The sequence below is a fragment of the Hemibagrus wyckioides genome, linkage group LG21 (assembly GCF_019097595.1).
Source record: "Hemibagrus wyckioides isolate EC202008001 linkage group LG21, SWU_Hwy_1.0, whole genome shotgun sequence".
Lineage (NCBI taxonomy): Eukaryota > Metazoa > Chordata > Actinopteri > Siluriformes > Bagridae > Hemibagrus > Hemibagrus wyckioides.
The window spans coordinates 10094860-10119594 of record NC_080730.1 but is presented as its reverse complement, the minus strand read 5'-3'; the positions used below and the strand labels follow the sequence as shown (position 1 = coordinate 10119594).

At 39.9% G+C, this 24735-nt stretch overlaps 1 protein-coding gene and 2 long non-coding RNA genes across 3 annotated transcripts; 2 read left to right on the top strand and 1 right to left on the bottom strand.

Moving 5' to 3' along the window:
* The first annotated feature begins 408 nt into the window (after window positions 1-408).
* On the top strand, window positions 409-8614 carry LOC131342209 (uncharacterized). The gene is made up of 4 exons (XR_009202993.1): window positions 409-3614; window positions 5607-6323; window positions 6821-6871; window positions 7028-8614. It is a non-coding gene; the product is annotated as an uncharacterized LOC131342209 (long non-coding RNA).
* A 2591-nt stretch (window positions 8615-11205) lies between these two features.
* LOC131342693 (serine/threonine-protein kinase pim-1-like) lies at window positions 11206-12899 on the top strand. Its single transcript, XM_058373829.1, has 3 exons — window positions 11206-11250; window positions 11400-11769; window positions 11852-12899. Exons 1-3 carry the CDS (start codon window positions 11224-11226, stop codon window positions 12130-12132), a joined length of 678 nt encoding a protein of 225 aa, XP_058229812.1. The 5' UTR covers window positions 11206-11223; the 3' UTR covers window positions 12133-12899.
* A 2466-nt stretch (window positions 12900-15365) lies between these two features.
* Window positions 15366-22159, bottom strand: LOC131342335 (uncharacterized). The gene is made up of 4 exons (XR_009203022.1): window positions 21573-22159; window positions 19492-19580; window positions 18864-18981; window positions 15366-18214 (listed from the first exon to the last, which is right to left on the bottom strand). It is a non-coding gene; the product is annotated as an uncharacterized LOC131342335 (long non-coding RNA).
* Between the last annotated feature and the right edge of the window lie 2576 nt (window positions 22160-24735).

Genomic DNA, 24735 nt, shown 5'->3' with positions numbered 1-24735 from the left:
GTAAAGCACGCCGCCACTGGACACTAGAGCAGTGGAGACGCGTTCTCTGAAGTGAAGAATCGTGCTTCTCCATCTGGCAATCTGATGGACGAGTCTGGGTTTGGCGGTTGCCAGGAGAACGGTACTTGTCTGACTGCATTGTGCCAAGTATAAAGTTTGGTGGAGGGGGGATTATGGTGTGGGGTTGTTTTTCAGGAGCTGGGCTTGGCCCCTTAGTTCCAGTGAAAGGAACTCTGAATGCTTCAGCATAACAAGACATTTTGGACAATTCCATGCTCCCAATTTTGTGGGAACAGTTTGGAACTGGCCCCTTCCTCTTCCAACATGACTGTGGACCAGTGCACAAAGCAAGGTCCATAAAGACATGAATGACAGAGTCTGGTGTGGAGGAACTTGACTGGCCTGCACAGAGTCCTGACCTCAACCCGATAGAACACCTTTGGGATGAATTAGAGCGGAGACTGAGAGCCAGGCCTTCTCGTCCAACATCAGTGTGTGACCTCACAAATGCGCTTCTGGAAGAATGGTCAAAAATTACCATAAACACACTCCTAAACCTTGTGGACAGCCTTCCCAGAAGAGTTGAAGCTGTTATAGCTGCAAAGGGTGGACCAACGTCATATTGAACTCTATGGATTAGGAATGGGATGTCATTTAAGTTCATATGCGAGTCAAGGCAGGTGAGCGAATACTTTTGGCAATATAGTGTATATATCACTATGCCATGTTATGAAGCATCTGCTGAGATTTTAGTGCTCTTGTGTGGGTCATAATATCTGAGCACTGGCTCTTCTTTAATGATGTGTTTCAGGTTTTGAAAGCATGCCTCCTGCTTGTGAGACCACACCCACTCATTCTTTTGTTCTAGCAGACATCCGAGTGGAGCAGAACGTGTTGATAGCTGGGGAATGAATTTGGCCAGGTATGTGACCATTCCAAGGAATCTTCTCGCTTCCTCTGTACTTTGTGGCATGTTGTCTATTGCTGATGTTTTTTTTAGGTCTGGCCTAATGCCTTCTTCAGACCGGACATCTCCAACGAGAGTTAAGCTCTTAACTGCAAACTCACACTTCTCTTTGTTCAATTTTCGATTGGACTGTCCTGTTAGCTCCAGAACCTGCTTCAGTCATGCATCATGTTCCTGCTGGTTGGAACCCCACACAATTATGTCATCCATCATAGTCTATACACCTGGTAGATGCTCAAAGATCATGTGAATAGTTTTGTGGTAAACTTCTAGTGCTGAGTGAATGTCATAAGGGAGACAGAGAAAACAATATCTGCCTTCAGGTGTATTGAAGGTACACAGTTTTTAACTTGCCTCATCAAGTTTCATTTGCCAAACCCCAGATGATGCATCCAGCTTGCAGAACCACTTTGATCCAGTGAACTGAGACATGATTTCTTCTCTGGTTGGCAGTTTAAAATGTTCACGTTTTATGGCCCTGTTGAGATCTCTTGGGTCAAGATATATTCTCAAAGCTCCATTTTTCTTGAGCACAATAACAAGTGAGCTCACCCAGTCTGTTGGTTCATCAACTGTCTTTATAACCTTTAGCTTCTCCATGTCAGCTAATTCGTCTTTAAGTTTTCCTCTCAAAGCAAATGGAACATTTCTGCATGCATGTACAACTGGTGTTATTGTGTCATCAACACTTATTTTATCCTTCCCAGGCAGACATCCTAGTCCTTCAAAAACATCTTCATACTCCTGCATGAATGAGGTTTCATTTGTTTCAATCTGTGATGCCACTACAAACACCTTCCTTTTTTTTTAAATTTTTAGCACGTGCTCAGTCCTAAAATTGGCTGGACATTCTTTTCCACAATCAGCATCTGTGACTTTACCTGCTGTCCCTTGTGTTTAAGAGTCACCAAGCAGCTCCCTTTGACAGGGACACTTGGAAAACAGGAAAACTTTCGTTTTCACTGGATGTATTTTGATTTTGAGGGTTTTGTAGTCAGAATTAGACAAGAGATTGACTTGTGCTGCAGTATCTAATTTGAAGCCAATTTTTACATTTACGGTCAGTGGTACAATCCATTCAGCTTTGTCTGTTGTGCTAGTCTGTACAGAATCAACAAAGAATTTGTCAGGCTGCTCTTCAACTGAGACCATTATTAGGAGTCCCACAAACTATTTTGTCCCTCACAAGTGAGTCTCTTAAATCTCCAAATTCACAAGTCTTACTCAGTCGAAAGAAAAACTTGTTCCTATCAAAAGTGACATTCTTACTTGGCACAAAGAATTCCTCAAAGTTTGCCATTAGAACAGTCAGTTAGATTTGCGCCATTGAGTTGAAGCTATTACAAATGTCCAGTGCATCTTCACCTATTACATGCAAAAACATGGATGCCTTTAGCTTTTCATCGCCTCTCCCTGCACCGCTAGCTGCTAGATAGATGTTGAATCTTTGCTTGAAACGTTTCCAGTTATCAGTGTAGGAGCAGCATAGGTGATGGTGGATTTAAGCTCTCCATGACGGGAAAAAAAACAAGACTGTGAGTCAGGCCTTCTCGTTCAACATCAGTGCATGACCTCACAAAAGCACTTCTACAGGAATGGTCAAAAATTCCCATGAACACACTCCTAAACCTTGTGGAAAGCCTTCCCAGAAGAGTTGAAGCTGTTATAGCTGCAATGGGCAGGCCAGCTCCATATTAAACACTACAGACTAAGAATGGGATGTCATTAAATTTCATGGACCTAAAATTTCGCTAAATTTTCTCGATTTTTATCTTAAATCCAGTCCAATATTATAACTTTTTATAGTATCTTTATTAGCCGATAGTATCCCATAATATTCTCATTTCAAATGCTTTTTATATCATTAGTTATATTTGTTTTCCAGAACACCCGCTTATAGCCGGTTAGCCCATTAGCACGTTAGCCCGGCTACCACAAGTTGGCTTATGTTTTTCACACCAATTATCTCTGTTGTGCTACTGCTCTTAAACACTATGTCAGTTGTGGGTCTGCCTTTGAGTGCAGGTGAGGATTTATTCGAGCTGCACTCTGTGGACTTGGAGCTGGAGGCCATGCAGAAGCAGATCCACAACCTATAAATGAAGCTAGCCCAGCTGTGAGATCGGAACGCCGCGCTGGAATCATCCCGGATTGACGCTCACCTGTCCCAGGTAAATCCGTGGCGTGAAACAAACACTCCCACAACCTCAACTCCGTGTTCTTCTCTGCCCAGGCCCAACGCACCAAGGACGCGGCCCGCCCAGGTTTCCTTCACTCCGGTCCCTGGGTACCACGCAGCCTGGATGCAGCAGCAGCGGAAGACACGAGCCAAGCCCTGGGCGAGGACCTCTCCCCCTCCCCACCCGTTTTCGAGATCTCAACCCGCAACCACTTCGCTCCCCTTTGCGAGACGGAGTGCGATGTGGTGATCATCGGAGACTCCACACATCCGTGCTACTGCGGCTAAAGGTAAGGTGCGCACTCGCTGTTTTCCTGGTACTCGTGTTGTTGACGTCACTGCACAGGTACAGCGATCCTGAATAAGAACATCGGAGCTGTGGTCCTCCATGCTGGCATGAACGACATCAGGCTGAGGCAGACGGAGATCCTGAAGAAGGACTTCAGGAGCCGATTCCGACTAAAAAAGGTCAGAGATAAAACACCTGCACCATGGTATAATAGTCATACTCACGCCCTCAAGAGAGCAACCTGTAACCTCGAGCGAAAGTGGAGAAAAACCAAATTAGAAGTTTTTAGTATTGCGTTTAAAGACTATTTAAGACTTTGTCCAGATATAGACAGGCTCTAAAAGCTGCTAGGGCTGAGCATCTGAGCAAGTATTTCTGAGAGAGTATTTCATCACAGTTTAGTAGTGAGACTAAATGAATTTATTTTATGACTTTATGAATTTCTTCACTGAAACAATTGATAGTATCAGGAACAAAATATTGGATGTTCAACCTTTGACAGCATCCGGTTGTCTAGACCAGCCTAAAGCTCCACATTTAAAGCTACAATGCTTTACCAGTATAGGGCAGGAAGAGCTATTTAAACTTATCACCACAGCTAAATCAGCAACATGTTTGTTAGATCCAATTCCAACTAGATTGCTGAAAGAAGTGATACATGCAGCTGGAGAGCCTCTTCTCAATATTATTAATTCCTCGTTATATCTGGGTCATGTCCCAAAATCTCTCAAGTTAGCAGTTATTCAGGCTCTTCTTAAGAAACCTAAACTAGACCCTAATGAACTATCAAATTACAACCTTCCATTTATATCAAAAATATTAGAAAAAGTGGTGTCAGCTCAATTATGCAATTATGCTTACAGGAAAACAATATCCTTGAAGAATTTCAGTCAGGTTTCAGGCCTCATCAGAGTACAGAAACTGCACTAGTTAAAATCCCAAATGACTTGCTTTAGCTTTGGACCAAGGCTGCATCTCCATATTAGTCCTGCTTGATCTTAGTGCTGCGTTCAACACTATAGATCATAACATTCTCGTAGATCGCTTACAAAATCACATAGGTTTGCAGGGACAGGCATTAAAATGGTTTAGATCCTACCTGTCTGATCGATCACACTGGTCCCACAAGGATCAGTTTTAGGACCTCCTGCTTTTCTTGGTATACATGCTTCCAATGGGTAACATCATTAGAAGGCATGGGATTAGTTTCCATTGTTATGCCGATGATACCCAGTTATATATCTCATCAAAACCAGATGAGATATCTAATTTGTCTAGATTAACGGAGTGTGTTGAAGATATTAAAGATTGGATGACCGATAATTTTCTATTACTAAATTCTGATAAGACAGAGATATTACTTATTAGTCCAAAAACCAGTACACAAAAGCTCTCACAATTCAGCTTGCATTTAGAAGGATGTACTATTACTACTAGCTCAACAGTGAAAGACCTGGGCGTAATATTAGACAGCAACTTGTCCTTTGAAAATCATATTTCCAATATTACAAAAACAGCGTTCTTCCATCTTAGAAATATTGCCAAGCTTAGGCACCTTTTATCTGTATCTGATGCAGAAAAGCTGGTTCATGCATTCATGACCTCCAGACTGGACTATTGTAATGCATTACTAGGTGGTTGTCCTGCATCTTCAATAAACAAGCTACAGTTAGTCCAAAATGCAGCCGCCAGAGTTCTTACCAGGTCAAGAAAACATGATCATATAACTCCAATATTATCATCCCTGCACTGGCTACCTGTTAAGTTTAGAATTGACTATAAACTAGCACTACTTACGTTCAAGGCTCTAAATGGTTTAGCTCCCACTTATCTGGCCAGTCTTCTAACACGTTACAATCCACCACGCTCTTTAAGATCACAAAACTGTGGACTTCTGGTAGTTCCCAGAACATCAAAGTCTGGGGGTAGAGGGTTTTCGTATTTAGCTGCTAAACTTTGGAATAGCCTTCCTGACGGTGTTCGGGGCTCAGACACAGTCTACCAGTTCAAACGTAGACTAAAGACTTATCTCTTTAGTCTGGCATACATTTAATACATCCCATAACCTTGTACTCCAGTACATCTGATTAAATGCACATTATCATCTAGTGCTGCTAATATTATGAACAGCAGCGACTCTAATTCCTTTCCACTTGTTTCCTTTCTTCTAGCCATCCCGAGGCATACAGAGATTGTGCCAGCTCCAGTGGCATCCAGAGATGGACCAGCTCCAGCCGGGTTCTGCTTTGTGAGGATTCGGGTATTCAAAGCAACACTGCCAACCTTATGTGGACGACAACAACCTCCTTATTATTTTACATAACATTCTACACATGCTGTATCTGCATCACACAATTGACTATACATAAATGCACAAAGGACATTGTTCATATCACACTCTCTGGTGTTTACAATAATTTATAATCACACTCTCCACTGTCACCCAAATGAGGATGGGTTCCCTTTTGAGTCTGGTTCCTCTCAAGGTTTCTTCCTCATACCATCTAAGGGACTTTTTCCTTGCCACAGTCACCTCAGGCTTGCTCACTTGAGATAACATCTAGGACTGTTTGCCTGTTTATATGTTTGTTGTTTCTTATGTAAAGCTGCTTTGATGGAACGCTCTTTGTTAAAAGTGCTATAAAAATAAAATTGAATTGATTTGAATGTGCATGTAAAGGCAGACGTCCCAAAACTTTTGGCTATAAAGTCGATATTACTATTTGCACATACTGAACACTTGTAAATAAATTACAGTGTTTTCTCTAAGTCAACCTTTAGGGACATAATAATCACATTGGACGAAGGCGTATTTGGAAGGAGAACTGCTGGATGCAGGAGGATTTGGCTGTGTGTTTGCTGGACTACGCAAAGAAGACGGATTGCCAGTAAGTCTTTCCATTTCTGTTTTTACTCTAGTCTTTGACCAGTTTTCTACATAATCAGAAGTAAAGTTGATCAGTGCCACTAATGGACAAAAGGTAAGCAATCACGTCTTAACAAATTTTAATCTTCTAAACTTCATTTGCACTCAAATTAGAGAAAAACATTATAACAATATTAAAACTGAACTCAGGAATGGCAGCGTTCACTAGTAGGCACTAGTAGTTCCTTTTGAAGGAGGCTGATTGTTATACGTCTCTTAACCTCCCTTTACTTTGACATCTTTTGCTGCTACATTTGACATCATGGATCACTGTAACATTGTGGGATTGGCAGTAAAGTTGCAAAGCTGTTATTTAAAAGCAGTAACTACTGCTCTTTCATGCATAAAAATAAAATGATGGAACCTCACAAGCCAGATGAGTCTGAAAAGCTCTTTTAGTTACTTTATGTATGCAAATGATTTGATTTAATTACACATAACACATTCATCTTTCCTCAGGTTGCAATCAAGTACGTCTCCAAAAAGATGCCATATGAAAAACTGCAGCTTGTAAGTTTCTTTATCATGATGCACATCTTACCTATTACTATAATCTAGCACAAAAGCTAAAAATAAGATTTCTAAGAAGACCTTGATAAGTAGTATTACAAAGGATGGCATTATAATGTGTGGCACTCATTCTTTCCTTTTTGTACCATACTACAGACAGGATATGGATGGCTGCCCATTGAGATAGCTTTGAAGATCCTTGCAAACACAGAACCTTGCTCAAAAATCCTGAAGATTCTGGACTGGCACGAAGAGGCAAAGTGATATATCGTACTCCTGGAACAGCCTGAACCATGTGTGGACCTCAAGGAACTCTCCGGCAAGCAAGGTGGATGTTTGACTGAGGTCGAGGCTCGCAATGTGATGTTTCAGCTGATGGAAGCATTGAAGCATTGCAAGAGCCAGGGGATACTGCATCGTGATGTCAAGCCAGAAAACATTCTGATTCAGACAGACACGTTTCAAGTCAAGCTGTTTGACTTGAAAGAGACCTCGTCAAAGACCCTTACAGTTACTTTGCAGGTGTCTGATGTCTAAATCTAATGTATCTTTGTTAACACTTGAATATGCCCCTCCTGCTCCCCGAAAGTCTGTCTCAAGGCAAGGAACTATACTCAATTTAATACTTTTGAAAAAGTTTGATTTTCAGATTAGGATGTAAATTCTCCCAACCAGGAGAGGGTGCTAGTTCCAGCCAGCAGCAAGGTGCTAGGGCGAAATTGTAAAGCAATGCACGATTGATATGGCTAAAGCATTTGGAGAAGAGAAAATAGTCAAGAACTTTTGAGTCTGTATCTTTGTCCCGCTGAACAGTAACACGTCGAATTTCTGACTTTCAATGTCAAATCTAAGAAAAGCTGAAACTTGCAATAAACAATTGCAAATACTGGCACAGACGTGACAGATGCCAGTCAGCTCCTGATCTTTGCAAGAACGATTACAGAGAACTTTGATGTTCAAGAGGAGCTGTTAAAGCTTGCTTCATTACATGACACCACTTTTTCAGAACTGACACTGAAAAGGGAAATTAAAAAGTTTTTGGATTTAGGGTCTCTAGCTTATATAATCAATGAGAAAATGAATCTCAAATAGCAAGCATTCTGTTATTTAGAAATGAGTTTGTATTGTGATTTTCCTTTTGAATTACCAAAGACCTGAGGAATTACTGTACAATGTCTGTTTAATCATTGCCTCTCAGTCCTATGTAGACGTTGTGTTGGAATGTAATGTTAAGCTCCAACTCTTCTGCATTCACGCGTCTCCTGAACATCTCCCGATCAGCTACCGGCTCTTTGCGTGTTCGCTCGGCCGAGGTGGAGGGTCAGCGCGCACACAGGAGCAGCAGTGGAGTGAAGTTCTGTGTTGTGTCCGATCGTCAGTCAAGAGGAGCTGAACATGCCTTAGAGTTCTTGTACTTGTTGGATTCTGTATCACAAGTCAGAGTCTGCTGTTGTGTGGACCACCTGTCTGGCATTAAACTGACACCAAAACCAGCACATGTTCACATGTTCATAATTATACCTGGCTGCTTGATCTGAAATTTTTTACATCACTTAAGTATGTGGTGGTGTATTCATCAAGTGCAAATGACAGAAATTTCAAGAAAATTTTCATGATGTACCAAGTTTTTTTTTTTCTTTTTTCTTTTTCCACTCTGTTTCCTTCACCTGTCTGTCTTGTCATTGAGAACTTTGAAAGGGCTCAAAGTTGAATGTAATCCACCATCTAATTGTTCATACTAATTTTCAGGATCAAATATATATATATATATATATATATATATATATATATATATATATAATCATTGTTTACAACCTGTGTCTTGTGTTGTGTACCACACAAATGGGCAGATTAGTGCAGTTAGTGGACAGTAATAACCGCTTAATATTTTAACATGGTGTACAGGATTAACATAAGTAAAGTTGTCTTTATTTGTCACATGTACATTACTGCACAGTGAAATTCATTCTTCGCGTATCCCATCCTTGGGGGTTGGGGTCAGAGCACAGGGTCAGCCATGCTGCAGCACCCCTGATGCAGCAGGGTGGGTTGGGGGCCTTGCTCATGGGCCCAATAGTGGCAGCTTGGTGGTGCTGGAACCCAGATCTTCTGGTGAACGACTCAGAGCCTTAACCTTAATTGTGATCTGGATCCTAGCACAAACACACTGACTAATCAAAACAGTAATACATCCATGTAGCTAACATGACAAAATGTATGAGAAACTGAATCTTTTTATTTATTTACAGGTGAATGTTAGACAGTTAGCTAAAACGAGCCACCATGACCAGACTTTTTTTCTTCTCCCCCCCCCCCATAGCCCCCCCTTCACCCTCACCCAAACCCCCACCCCCTCCCCCCGAAAACGTTCCAAAATTCAGATTTTAAAAATACACGAGTGGTGCGGCGTTAGCAACAGATACAACAACAGGAGAAAAACCGGAGAGATAAAACATCGTAAGAAGCGAATATTGGATACAACAAGAGAGGAAACACCGGAGAGACTCAACATCGTAAGAGGTGAGTATTGGATACAACAAGAGAGGAAACACCGGAGAGACTCAACATCGTAAGAGGTGAGTATTGGATACAACAAGAGAGGAAACACCGGAGAGACTCAACATCGTAAGAGGTGAGTATTGGATACAACAAGAGAGGAAACACCGGAGAGACTCAACATCGTAAGAGGTGAGTATTGGATACAACGACAGAAGAAATCCCGGAGTGATTGACCATCGTCAGAAGTGAGCATCGGATACAACGACAGAAGAAATCCCGGAGTGATTGACCATCGTCAGAAGTGAGCATCGGATACAACGACAGAAGAAATCCCGGAGTGATTGACCATCGTAGGAAGGAAGTATCGGCAACTGATACCGAGGATAAAGCGACACCTGCTGGAATGTTTCTGAACGGCTATAAAAGTGCATCTTCACCGGCTGTGATGGAAACCGTGACCACGGCAGTGGGCTCACAGCGGACTCCCACAGGTAAGTGTTTTATCCACACTCTGCTATCAGAATTTAGTAATATATTATATAGTTGTATTGTTAGTACCCTGTTTGAAAGGTCATTTGAATGGAAAAGGGTTTAGTTCAAACCTTAACTGTAACCGAGAAAAAAACGAGAAGAGCTATAAGTTAGTTGAACCTAATGTTTCTGTCAGTGGGACGTTCAAAAAATAAACAGATATACTTTAATTAAATAGACAGAATATACTGTAAACTATTATTGTGATGATTGGTAAGGTGAGGCACTTTAACCTCTGTATTTTAACGTGTATGCTTTTGTGTGCATTGCTGCATTATTGCCAGTTTATATGAACAAAGGTGTCCTGAAGAAGTAATTCTCTTCCTATGTTTAACGTTAAACATCACAGTGAACTAAAAGTGTTCTTTTTGTCAATGTTTCAACCCCCAGCTCAGCCGTTAAAGAATACTCATCGTCACCGTAAAATCCCAAGGTGTGCCCAAAGGACCATACAGAAAAGAAAGCGCTTGTTCTCGGGGCAGGCTGCAAACCCTTCAGAGCATCAGGGGTGTAAGGAGACGGACCAGCCCAGTAACCTGGCAGATACAACCGAGCCTCTGCAGAAGAGACCAAGAACAGGAAGAAGTCCAGAGGAACCCGCTACCCAACCTATTATACGTCTTTCCAAATGTAAGTCAGAACTCATAGGTGAAATGGATAAAAAGTGGGCTGAGTTACATGAATAAGAGACTTATAATTGGATGTTTTTTGCAGCACATTGGACGAAGGCGTATTTGGAAGGAGAACTGCTGGGTGCAGGAGGATTTGGCTGTGTGTTTGCTGGGATACGGAAAGAAGACGGATTGCCAGTAAGTCTTTCCATTTCTGTTTTTACTCTAGCCTTTAACCAATTTTCTACACAGTTAGAAATAAAGTTGATCAGTGCTCCTAATGTTCAGAAGGTAATCAATAACTTAACAAATTTTAATCTTCTAAGCTTAAATTGCAGTCAATTGCTGCCAGGTTTTAGTCATAATCTTGAATATTAAAACTGAACTCAGGAATGGCAGTGTTCACTGGTAGGTGTCTGTGCCTTTTGAAGGAGGCTGATTGTTATACGCCTCTTAACCTCCCTTTATTTTGACACATTTTACTGCTACTCTTGACATCACTGTAGAATTGTGGGATTGGCAATAAAATTGCAAAGCTGTTATTCAAAAGCAGTAATTACTGCTCTTTCATGCATGTCTAAAATGATATAACCTCACAAGCCAAATGAGGCTGAAGACCTCTTTTAGTTACTTTATGTATGTAAATGATTTCATTTAATTACACATAACACATTTATCTTTCCTCAGGTTGCAATCAAGTTTGTCTCCAAGATGATGCCGTATGAAAAACTGCAGCTTGTAAGTTTCTTTATCAAAATATACATCCTACCTATTACTATAACCTAGCACACATACTAAAAATCTAAGAAGACCTCGATAAGTAATATTACAATGGATGGCGTTATAACGTGTGGCACTCATTCTTTCCTTTTTGTCCCATTCTACAGACAGGATATGGATGGCTCCCCGTTGAGATAGCGCTGATGGTCCTTGCGAACAGCAAACCTTGCTCAAAAATCCTCAAGATTCTGGACTGGTACGAAGAGCGAAAACGCTACGTTGTCATTCTGGAACGGCCTGAACCATGTCTGGACCTCGAGGAATTCTCCAGCAAGCAAGGTGGATGTTTGACGGAGTCCGAGGCTTGCATTGTGATGTGGCAGCTGATGGTGGCGCTGAAGCATTGTAAGAGCCAGGGGATACTGCACCGTGATGTCAAGCCAGAAAACATCCTGATTCAGACCAACACGTGGCAAGTCAAGCTGTTTGACTTCGGTTGCGGAGACCTCGTCAAAGACTCCTACAATTACTTTGCAGGTGTCTGATTTGAGACCATGAGTTCTTGGTGGCAGCAAGTACTGTGACTCTTTTCCTAAATCTAATGTATCTTTGTTAACAGGCACACGTCAATATGCCCCTCCTGAGTGGTTCGTACAGGGGCAGTATCGGGCAGACCCAGCTACCGTCTGGTCTGTGGGCGTGACGCTGTACAGGCTGGTGTGTGGCTGTCTGCCTTTCAGGACCCCTGAGGAAACCAAAACTGGCCATTTGTTCTTCCCCGAAAGTCTGTCTCAAGGCAAGAAAGTACAAAGACTGATAAGCTATGGACTAATTAATAGCAGACTGAACTATACCTTATACACAGACTTGAGCAGAGAAAGAAGCATCCATTTATTTTAATGTATTATATTTTATGACTATGAATTAATTAGTCAATATGATAAAATTGACAGGAAATGTGTAGAGCTACAAGTGTGAGGAATTTCTTATGTACTCTACAGCATTTTCTTTAAAGGATTATTTATTGTAAATCAGGTTCTTTATGGGGTTAAGTATTAGATTCTTCTTTCTATGTCTTTTTGATTTATGTACCTGGGTATTGTGTAACAGAGTGCAGCGATCTGATCCGTTGGTGTCTGAGCCCCGATGCAGAAGACAGACCCAGCCTGCAGCAAATAGAGCTTCACCACTGGTTTAACTTACCAGATTAGTGCCAGTTTACAGGAGACAGGGACCACAGCACTAACCTCCTCTTGGGGTCTTCCTCAGGAGTCTGCTGGAGCCTATCCCAGCATACACAGGGTGAAAGTCCATCACAGGGCCACATATAGACAAACAACCACTCCTATGGGCAATTTAGAATTACCAAACAACCTAATGTGACTGTGGGAGGAAACCGGAGTACTCGGAGTAAACCCACGCAGGCACAGGGAGAACATGCAAACTCCACACAGGCCCTAGCCTGTTCAACCCCGGGATTCAAACCCCAGACCGTTTTGCTGTGAGGCAACTGTGCTAACCACTAAGACACAGTGCTGCCTCTTCTTATCATTGTAAATAGTAATATGTTTTTTCAGTTTCATGCTTTTGTTCAGAATTGTACAGAACTTTTGTATAGAATTTGTAATTAATTATAAAACTGTAAATACATCTGAATTTATTGTACAGAATCCTTGTATTTGATTTGAATTTAGTTTTTTAGTTTTTCATTATATCATTATTTTTGTAGATTATTTAATAAAAGAATAAACTACAACAGAGTGGACATTACATTGTTGTTGTTTTTTATCATGGATAAGTGTGTAGGAAGGTGAGGGAAAAATGAGTGCATTACTATTGCTTCTGTAAGAAATTACTTGACAGGTCAATCCCAAATATTTGTTAGGAACAGCAAAAATAAAAAATAAAAACAAACATGACATGATTGCTGGTGGTGCACAATATAAAATTAGCTTGTTTCTTTTCCTGTTACTTTAATTTTCTTCGCAGAGCAGACAATCCTGCCCACAAACATAGATTTCCCAACCAATCCTTCCTCCACAATTTCTGTTTTAGTATTTCTTTCTATTTAAAGGATTTTTAATGAAATAATTTTTTCATCAATTAACCATCTATTAACCATCTATCACTGTACAGGGGTAGTTACTTTCCAACATTCATTATCATGGCTGTGATTGGCATAATGCACCAGAATTTTTATAAAGAAATTTTCATCTGAGAGAGTATCTTTGTTTATGAAATAAACCAGGGAAAGAATTTGTCTTTCATCCGCAGCAGTGGTTTAATGTGGTTGTTAAGGAATTTTGGTGTTCCTGAGCTCACCATTGCATTTTTTTCCTTTGTACCAAACCGATGATTTGACCGCAACTAATCTCCCTGATGGGTTTGTTTTCATTTTTCAGCCTGATAATGGCTGGCTTCACTGGCAGTGATGAATTTTTGGACTTCATATTGAGAGTTACCCTCAAGAGATTCCAAATGCAAAAGCCACCCTCTAGACCTTTTCATCTGCTGACTTCTAAGTGAAATAATGAGAGAATAACACACACATTGTCCTGCAACAGCTTCCTATACTGTTAACCTGAATTGGATAAGAATGATTTTGTTACAGATCGCTTTTGTTACTTTCCCCAGTGGGTATAACTGGAGCAGACACAGTATCGCTAGTACTGGCCCTGATTGATTCACCCGAGTTAAATGATCCGATTCCGCATATTAACTCATGATTCATGAGTCCGAGGTCTAAATTGAACCGATTCTTATTTGTCCTATGGCTGCTACCGTGCTTTTTTTAAAAAAAAACAATGCATAACATTATATATTATACATTAACATTATTAAACTGCATTAAGAGAAAAAGCGGACTCGCGGACCCGGCTCATCGACTGATTCAGTTGATTCTCAGCGGACTCGCGGAATCGGGTTGTAGACTGATTCAGTTGATTCTCAGCGGACTCGCGGAATCGGGTTATAGACGGATTCAGTTGAGAATCTTACGTTTAGTCTCAGCAGTTATACTTTTTGCACATTTTGCATTTTTGTTCAGTTTGGTTGTTTTATTCCTTATTTAAGATATTTATTTTTATTCCATTTGGATACTTCTGCACTTCTACATTTAACATATTTAATAAATTTTTGTTTCACTGGTATCGTAAGTCTTGATTCTTTTTAATTGACACAGGGACATGTTTATCCTTCCTGTCAGTGGCGGAACAGGTTGGTTACCCATCATGCAATAGTCAAAGATTTTCTAAAAACTTGCAATTACTATTACATACAAGCCATAACATAACAGTACATAACTATACTCATTACATTATTATAGCGTATAATCACCTGCATTAATCCCACCATTCAATTACTATAGGGTGAAAAAAAAATCCACTACTATTTCCCAGCATGATTAGAGTTTGTACAGGAAATGAGGGCTATTAAAGAATTACTGACTCAAAAGGAATCACTGACTCGATTCACTTCAGTGAGTGATTCAATGATACCCGAGTCTTTAAAAAGAATCCCAAAATCCTTTAAGAAGAGAAGGAAGGAAGAAAAAAGAGAAAAAAAGAGAAGAAAAGAATAAAAGCAAGAAAGTGAGAGACAGAATGCCATGTGTGATTTATATGCGCCTGTTTTGTAAAAAAATGAAATAAAAGGTGCTTTTTTACAAAAAATTCAGACCAGGATTCAATTCAAACCTCAGACAAGGATTAAATTAATTAATATAATTTAATTCAGTTTAGAAATGGCAACTGTTAGTCTACAGAAATATTCCTGCTGTCAAAATGAGTCAAGTTCTAACTCCTGTGTATTTAGTTGACTTTGATTATTTAATTATCTGCAAAATATGGCTTCTCAGTACAACCTATTGTTAGAAATATTCTTTTCTTTTTTTACGTAGATAAGAATAATACAGCACAAGACACACACCATAACAATATACATAAGTGATTAATTATTATAAAATACTAACAAAGTATAGAAATCTATAAACAAAAAACTACCAATATTTATATTATTAAATATATATGTTAAAGCACACACCCAAATAAACTTATAAATAAAGATAAAACAAAGAACACATTGAAATCAAGTCAAGTCAAGAAGCTTTTATTGTCCTTTTGACCACATATAGATGATGCAGTACACAGTGAAATGAGACAACGTTTCTCCAGGACCCTGGTGCTACATAAACAACATAACATATAATTACAAAACACAGAGCTTATAATTACAAAACACAAAGGACAGAAAGTAAGTTGTCCTTGCTACATAAAGTACATCGTGTGCAACTTGGTGCAAACAGTGCAAAGAAAAAAGACAAAACAGAAAAATACTATTTAAACATCAAATATTTAAATATAAAATATACATGTAGCTTTGTAAGAATACAAGCGCTATATGCAACATATCTACATTTTCTTTATTTTTTTGAGCAGCTGCTCTTTTGTCATCGTCTCTGTCACTGGACAATAAATTCTGGCCTTGTCCTGGCTATGTCCAGTTGCTGATGTCCTAGAATAACCACACTTTCTGCAAGTGTCGGCCTTCCACTCACCTAATGTATGTACGTGGTTGACGTGGCACAGGTGGTTGAAATGCTGTTGGAGGACCCTGGCTTGGCTGATGGACTATCACGGAGGGTGGAGTGCTGCTGGGCTGGGGAATGTTGATTGCTGAGGCTCCAGGGTCCATGTCCAGGGTCCGAATGTGGGTTCGGTGTGGGGACCAGAGAGATTCAACATCGTAAGAGGTGAGTATTGGATACAACAACAGAAGAAATACCGGAGTAAATTAGTATGAACATGGAACATGGATTACATTCAACTTTGAGCCCTTTCAAAGTTCTCAATGACAAGACAGACAGGTGACGGAAACAGAGTGGAAAAAGAAAAAAGAAAAAAACCCACTACTTGGTACATCATGCAAATTGTCATTTGCACTTGATGAATACACCACCACATACTTAAGTGATGTAAAAAATTTCAGATCAAGCAGCCAGGTATAATTATGAACATGTGAACATGTGCTGGTTTTGGTGTCAGTTTAATGCCAGACAGGTGGTCCACACAACAGCAGACTCTGACTTGTGATACAGAATCCAACAAGTACAAGAACTCTAAGGCATGTTCAGCTCCTCTTGACTGAAGATCGGACACAACACAGAACTTCACTCCACTGCTGCTCCTGTGTGCGCGCTGACCCTCCACCTCGGCCGAGCGAACACGCAAAGAGCCGGTAGCTGATCGGGAGATGTTCAGGAGACGCGTGAATGCAGAAGAGTTGGAGCTTAACATTACATTCCAGCACAACGTCTACATAGGACTGAGAGGCAATGATTAAACAGACATTGTACAGTAATTCCTCAGGTCTTTGGTAATTCAAAAGGAAAATCACAATACAAACTCATTTCTAAATAACAGAATGCTTGCTATTTGAGATTCATTTTCTCATTGACTATATAAGCTAGAGACCCTAAATCCAAAAACTATTTAATTTCCCTTTTCAATGTCAGTTCTGAATAAGTGGTTATGACAAGTCCTTGTTGAGAAACAAATTCAATAAAGCAGATCAATTTTGCATGTTCAACTGTAATTCTGCCTGAAGCTCATGCTCTCAATTATGCATTAGCACAGCTAGATCATAACAGTATAACAATATTAGAAATGAAACATTATATTCATAATTCAAAGTATTAGTGCATTTAGTCATGTTTGATTCAATGTAGAACAAGGCAAGGTTATTTGGAGGTTACTTCCTCATAATACAACTTTCCTTTGAGACACAGGTGTGGCCATACAGGCCACTGAAGCGTAGTGATGTCATGTAATGAAGCCAGCTTTAACAGCTCCTCTTGAACATCAAAGTTCTCTGTAATCGTTCTTGCAAAGATCAGGAGCTGACTGGCATCTGTCACGTCTGTGCCAGTATTTGCAATTGTTTATTGCAAGTTTCAGCTTTTCTTAGACTTGACACTGAAAGTCAGAAATTCGACGTGTTACTGTTCAGCGGGACAAAGATACAGACTCAAAGTTCTTGACTATTTTCTCTTCTCCAAATGCTTTAGCCATATCAATCGTGCATTGCTTTACAATTTCGCCCTCTGATAAGGTCTTCTTTGCTTGCACCGTCATGCATTTGGCAAAAAGGTTTTGCTGACGATGTATTCTACTTTTTTAAATTCGTGATGAGAGCAATTTTGGCGTCACCGGTGAATCTTTCATACTCATCTTTGTGAGCAGTGGTGTAATGGCGATTTAAGTTAAAATCCTTCATTACAGACTTCATTTCTAAACAAACCAAACACATGGGTGCCCCCTTGAATCAGTTTCCCATTTTTACTGGAAAACACAATTCTTTTATTTCTTTTCTTTTCCTTTTGCTCATTTTCTCATTACAGTACTTCACATGAGCGCACACACAGGACTGCTAGCACCCTGCTGCTGGCTGGAACTAGCACCCTCTCCTGGTTGGGAGAATTTACATCCTAATCTGAAAATCAAACTTTTTCAAAATTATTAAATTGAGTATAGTTCCTTGCCTTGAGACAGACTTTCGGGGAGCAGGAGGGGCATATTCAAGTGTTAACAAAGATACATTAGATTTAGACATCAGACACCTGCAAAGTAACTGTAAGGGTCTTTGACGAGGTCTCTTTCAAGTCAAACAGCTTGACTTGAAACGTGTCTGTCTGAATCAGAATGTTTTCTGGCTTGACATCACGATGCAGTATCCCCTGGCTCTTGCAATGCTTCAGTGCTTCCATCAGCTGAAACATCACATTGCGAGCCTCGACCTCAGTCAAACATCCACCTTGCTTGCCGGAGAGTTCCTCGAGGTCCACACATGGTTCAGGCTGTTCCAGGAGTACGATATATCACTTTGCCTCTTCGTGCCAGTCCAGAATCTTCAGGATTTTTGAGCAAGGTTCTGTGTTTGCAAGGATCTTCAAAGCTATCTCAATGGGCAGCCATCCATATCCTGTCTGTAGTATGGTACAAAAAGGAAAGAATGAGTGCCACACATTATAATGCCATCCTTTGTAATAGTACTTATCAAGGTCTTCTTAGAAATCTTATTTTTAGCTTTTGTGCTAGATTATTATTATTAGCATCTTTTTGGAGACGTACTTGATTGCAACCTGAGGAAAGATGAATGTGTTATGTGTAATTAAATCAAATCATTTGCATACATAAAGTAACTAAAAGAGCTTTTCAGACTCATCTGGCTTGTGAGGTTCCATCATTTTATTTTTATGCATGAAAGAGCAGTAGTTACTGCTTTTAAATAACAGCTTTGCAACTTTACTGCCAATCCCACAATGCTACAGTGATCCATGATGTCAAATGTAGCAGCAAAAGATGTCAAAGTAAAGGGAGGTTAAGAGACAACAATCAGCCTCCTTCAAAAGGAACTACTAGTGCCTACTAGTGAACACTGCCATTCCTGAGTTCAGTTTTAATATTGTTATAATGTTTTTCTCTAATTTGAGTGCAAATGAAGTTTAGAAGATTAAAATTTGTTAAGACGTGATTGCTTACCTTTTGTCCATTAGTGGCACTGATCAACTTTACTTCTGATTATGTAGAAAACTGGTCAAAGGCTAGAGTAAAAACAGAAATGGAAAGACTTACTGGCAATCCGTCTTGTTTGCGTAGTCCAGCAAACACACAGCCAAATCCTCCTGCATCCAGCAGTTCTCCTTCCAAATATGCCTTCGTCCAATGTGATTATTATGTCCCTAAAGGTTGACTTAGAGAAAACACTGTAATTTATTTACAAGTGTTCAGTATGTGCAAATAGTAATATAGACTTTATAGCCAAAAGTTTTGGGACGTCTGCCTTTACATGCACATTCAAATCAATTCAATTTTATTTTTATAGCACTTTTAACAAAGAGCGTTCCATCAAAGCAGCTTTACATAAGAAACAACAAACATATAAACAGGCAAACAGTCCTAGATGTTATCTCAAGTGAGCAAGCCTGAAGTGACTGTGGCAAGGAAAAAGTCCCTTAGATGGTATGAGGAAGAAACCTTGAGAGGAACCAGACTCAAAAGGGAACCCATCCTCATTTGGGTGACAGTGGAGAGTGTGATTATAAATTATTGTAAACACCAGAGAGTGTGATATGAACAATGTCCTTTGTGCATTTATGTATAGTCAATTGTGTGATGCAGATACAGCATGTGTAGAATGTTATGTAAAATAATAAGGAGGTTGTTGTCGTCCACATAAGGTTGGCAGTGTTGCGTTGAATACCCGAATCCTCACAAAGCAGAACCCGGCTGGAGCTGGTCCATCTCTGGATGCCACTGGAGCTGGCACAATCTCTGTATGCCTCGGGATGGCTAGAAGAAAGGAAACAAGTGGAAAGGAATTAGAGTCGCTGCTGTTCATAATATTAGCAGCACTAGATGATAATGTGCATTTAATCAGATGTACTGGAGTACAAGGTTATGGGATGTATTAAATGTATGCCAGACTAAAGAGATAAGTCTTTAGTCTACGTTTGAACTGGTAGACTGTGTCTGAGCCCCGAACACTGTCAGGAAGGCTATTCCAAAGTTTAGCAGCTAAATACGAAAACCCTCTACCCCCAGACTTTGATGTTCTGGGAACTACCAGAAGTCCAGAGTTTTGTGATCTTAAAGAGCGTGGTGGATTGTAACGTGTTAGAAGACTGGCCAGATAATTGGGAGCTAAACCATTTAGAGCCTTGAATGTAAGTAGTGCTAGTTTATAGTCAATTCTAAACTCAACAGGTAGCCAGTGCAGGGATGATAATATTGGAGTTATATGATCATGTTTTCTTGACCTGGTAAGAACTCTGGCGGCTGCATTTTGGACTAACTGTAGCTTGTTTATTGAAGATGCAGGACAACCACCTAGTAATGCATTACAATAGTCCAGTCTGGAGGTCATGAATGCATGAACCAGCTTTTCTGCATCAGATACAGATAAAAGGTGCCTAAGCTTGGCAATATTTCTAAGATGGAAGAACGCTGTTTTTGTAATATTGGAAATATGATTTTCAAAGGACAAGTTGCTGTCTAATATTACGCCCAGGTCTTTCACTGTTGAGCTAGTAGTAATAATACATCCTTCTAAATGCAAGCTGAATTGTGAGAGCTTTTGTGTACTGGTTTTTGGACTAATAAGTAATATCTCTGTCTTATCAGAATTTAGTAATAGAAAATTATCGGTCATCCAATCTTTAATATCTTTAACACACTCCGTTAATCTAGACAAATTAGATATCTCATCTGGTTTTGATGAGATATATAACTGGGTATCATCGGCATAACAATGGAAACTAATCCCATGCCTTCTAATGATGTTACCCATTGGAAGCATGTATACCAAGAAAAGCAGGAGGTCCTAAAACTGATCCTTGTGGGACCAGTGTGATCGATCAGGCAGGTAGGATCTAAACCATTTTAATGCCTGTCCCTGCAAACCTATGTGATTTTGTAAGCGATCTACGAGAATGTTATGATCTATAGTGTTGAACGCAGCACTAAGATCAAGCAGGACTAATATGGAGATGCAGCCTTGGTCCAAAGCTAAAGCAAGTCATTTGGGATTTTAACTAGTGCAGTTTCTGTACTCTGATGAGGCCTGAAACCTGACTGAAATTCTTCAAGGATATTGTTTTCCTGTAAGCATAATTGCATAATTGAGCTGACACCACTTTTTCTAAAATTTTTGATATAAATGGAAGGTTGTAATTTGATAGTTCATTAGGGTCTAGTTTAGGTTTCTTAAGAAGAGCCTGAATAACTGCTAACTTGAGAGATTTTGGGACATGACCCAGATATAACGAGGAATTAATAATATTGAGAAGAGGCTCTCCAGCTGCATGTATCACTTCTTTCAGCAATCTAGTTGGAATTGGATCTAACAAACATGTTGTTGATTTAGCTGTGGTGATAAGTTTAAATAGCTCTTCCTGCCCTATACTGGTAAAGCATTGTAGCTTTAAATGTGGAGCTTTAGGCTGGTCTAGACAACCGGATGCTGTCAAAGGTTGAACATCCAATATTTTGTTCCTGATACTATCAATTGTTTCAGTGAAGAAATTCATAAAGTCATAAAATAAATTCATTTAGTCTCACTACTAAACTGTGATGAAATACTCTCTCAGAAATACTTGCTCAGATGCTCAGCCCTAGCAGCTTTTAGAGCCTGTCTATATCTGGACAAAGTCTTAAATAGTCTTTAAACGCAATACTAAAAACTTCTAATTTGGTTTTTCTCCACTTTCGCTCGAGGTTACAGGTTGCTCTCTTGAGGGCGTGAGTATGACTATTATACCATGGTGCAGGTGTTTTATCCCTGACCTTTTTTAGTCGGAATCGGCTCCTGAAGTCCTTCTTCAGGATCTCCGTCTGCCTCAGCCTGATGTCGTTCATGCCAGCATGGAGGACCACAGCTCCGATGTTCTTATTCAGGATCGCGGGTACCTATGCAGTGACATCAACAACACGAGTACCAGGAAAACAGCGAGTGCGCACCTTACCTTTAGCCGCAGTAGCACGGATGTGTGGAGTCTCCGATGATCACCACATCGCACTCCGTCTCGCAAAGGGGAGCGAAGTGGTTGCAGGTTGAGATCTCGAAAACGGGTGGGGAGGGGGAGAGGTCCTCGCCCAGGGCTTGGCTCGTGTCTTCCGCTGCTGCTGCATCCAGGCTGCGTGGTACCCAGGCACCAGAGTGAAGGAAACCTGGGCGGGCCGCGTCCTTGGTGCGTTGGGCCTGGGCAGAGAAGAACACGGAGTTGAGGTTGTGGGAGTGTTTGTTTCACGCCACAGATTTACCTGGGACAGGTGAGCGTCAATCCGGGATGATTCCAGCGTGGCGTTCCGCTCTCACAGCTGGGCTAGCTTCATCTATAGGTTGTGGATCTGCTTCTCCATGGCCTCCAGCTCCAAGTCCACAGAGTGCAGCTCGAATGAATCCTCACCTGCACTCAAAGGCAGACCCACAACCGACATAGTGTTTAAGAGCAGTAGCACAACAGAGATAATTAGTGTGAAAAACATAAACAAACTTGTGGTAGCCGGGCTAACGGTTTAGCGTGCTAATGGGCTAACCGGCTATAAGCGGGTGTTCTGGAAAACAAATATAACTAATGATATAAAAAGCATTTGAAATGAGAATATTATGGGATACTATCGGCTAATAAAGATACTATAAAAAGTTATAATATTGGACTGGATTTAAGATAAAAATCGAGAAAATTTAGCGAAATTTTAGGTCCATGAAATTTAATGACATCCCATTCTTAGTCTGTAGTGTTTAATATGGAGCTGGCCTGCCCATTGCAGCTATAACAGCTTCAACTCTTCTGGGAAGGCTTTCCACAAGGTTTAGGAGTGTGTTCATGGGAATTTTTGACCATTCCTGTAGAAGTGCTTTTGTGAGGTCATGCACTGATGTTGAACGAGAAGGCCTGACTCACAGTCTTGTTTTTTTTCCCGTCATGGAGAGCTTAAATCCACCATCACCTATGCTGCTCCTACACTGATAACTGGAAACGTTTCAAGCAAAGATTCAACATCTATCTAGCAGCTAGCGGTGCAGGGAGAGGCGATGAAAAGCTAAAGGCATCCATGTTTTTGCATGTAATAGGTGAAGATGCACTGGACATTTGTAATAGCTTCAACTCAATGGCGCAAATCTAACTGACTGTTCTAATGGCAAACTTTGAGGAATTCTTCGTGCCAAGTAAGAATGTCACTTTTGATAGGAACAAGTTTTTCTTTCGACTGAGTAAGACTTGTGAATTTGGAGGTTTAAGAGACTCACTTGTGAGGGACAAAATAGTTTGTGGGACTCCTAATAATGGTCTCAGTTGAAGCAGCCTGACAAATTCTTTGTTGATTCTGTACAGACTAGCACAACAGACAAAGCTGAATGGATTGTACCACTGACCGTAAACATAAAAATTGGCTTCAAATTAGATACTGCAGCGCAAGTCAATCTCTTGTCTAATTCTGACTACAAAACCCTCAAAATCAAAATACATCCAGTGAAAACGAAAGTAACAGGATACACTGGTGACAATGTCCCTGTCAAAGGGAGCTGCTTGGTGACTCTTAAAGGACATAGGCCAGGACAAGGCCAGAATTTATTGTCCAGTGACAGAGACAATGCAACAGAGCAGTTGCTCAAAAAAAATAAAGAAAATGTAGATATGTTGCATATAGCGCTTGTATTCTTACAAAGCTACATGTATATTTTATATTTAAATATTTGATGTTTAAATAGTATTTTTCTGTTTTGTTTTCTATTTTGTCTTTTTTCTTTGCACTGTTTGCACCAAGTTGCACACAATGTACTTTATGTAGCAAGGACAACTTTCTTTCTGTCCTTAGCTCTGTGTTTTGTAATTATGTGTTGCTATGTTGTTTATGTAGCACCAGGGTCCTGGAGAAACGTTGTCTCATTTCACTGTGTACTGCATCATCTATATGTGGTCAAAAGGACAATAAAAGCTTCTTGACTTGACTTGATTTCAATGTATTCTTTGTTTTATCTTTATTTATAAGTTTATTTAGGTGTGTGCTTTAACATATATATTTAATAATATAAATATTGGTAGTTTTTTGTTTATAGATTTCTATACTTTGTTAGTATTTTATAATAATTTATCACTTATGTATATTGTTATGGTGTGTGTCTTGTGCTGTATTATTCTTATCTATGTAAAAAAAAAAGAAAAGACAATATTTCTAACAGTAGGTTGTACTGAGAAGCCATATTTTGCAGATAATTAAATAATCAAAGTCAACTAAACACACAGGAGTTAGAACTTGACTCATTTTGACAGCAGGAATGTTTCTGTAGACAGTTGCCATTTCTAAACTGAATTAAATTATATTAATTAATTTAATCCTTGTCTGAGGTGGGATTCGAACCGGGTCAATGTGGATGGGAGGTGGACTTGAATTTTTTGTGATTTGTTTTGTAAAAAAGCACATTTAAAAAAAAAAAATACAAAACAGGTGCATATAAATCACATGTGGCATTCTGTCTCTCCTTTGCGTTCTTCCTTTCTTTCTTTTCTTCTCTTTTCTCTCTTTTCTTCTCTTTTTTTTCCTTCCTCTTCTTCCCCATATTTTTCCTTTCTTCCCCACCCGAAACAGATTGTTGTTCCCCAGCTTCTGTTTTGCAGCATTTCACACTGGACAGTAGATCTGACAGACTGTTCATACAGACAAAATAGCGTTCCTAGTGCAAAAATACCATTCCAAGTTTGGACTATAGAGTAATCACAGGGCTTTTAGTTGTGTTTCATTGTTTTCAATATTGCTTTTGCACAATGTTCAGACATTGAAATTAACAGTTTCATACTTTGTTATACACGGCATACTGTACAAATTTTATTGTCTTATGCAGTAAAATAAACCTAACGTCCCCAAAAGGGGACATCATTTTTTTCAACAACTATTTCCTGTTCAAAGATGGTACTTATTTCTTATACTTATTAGGTCTAACTAA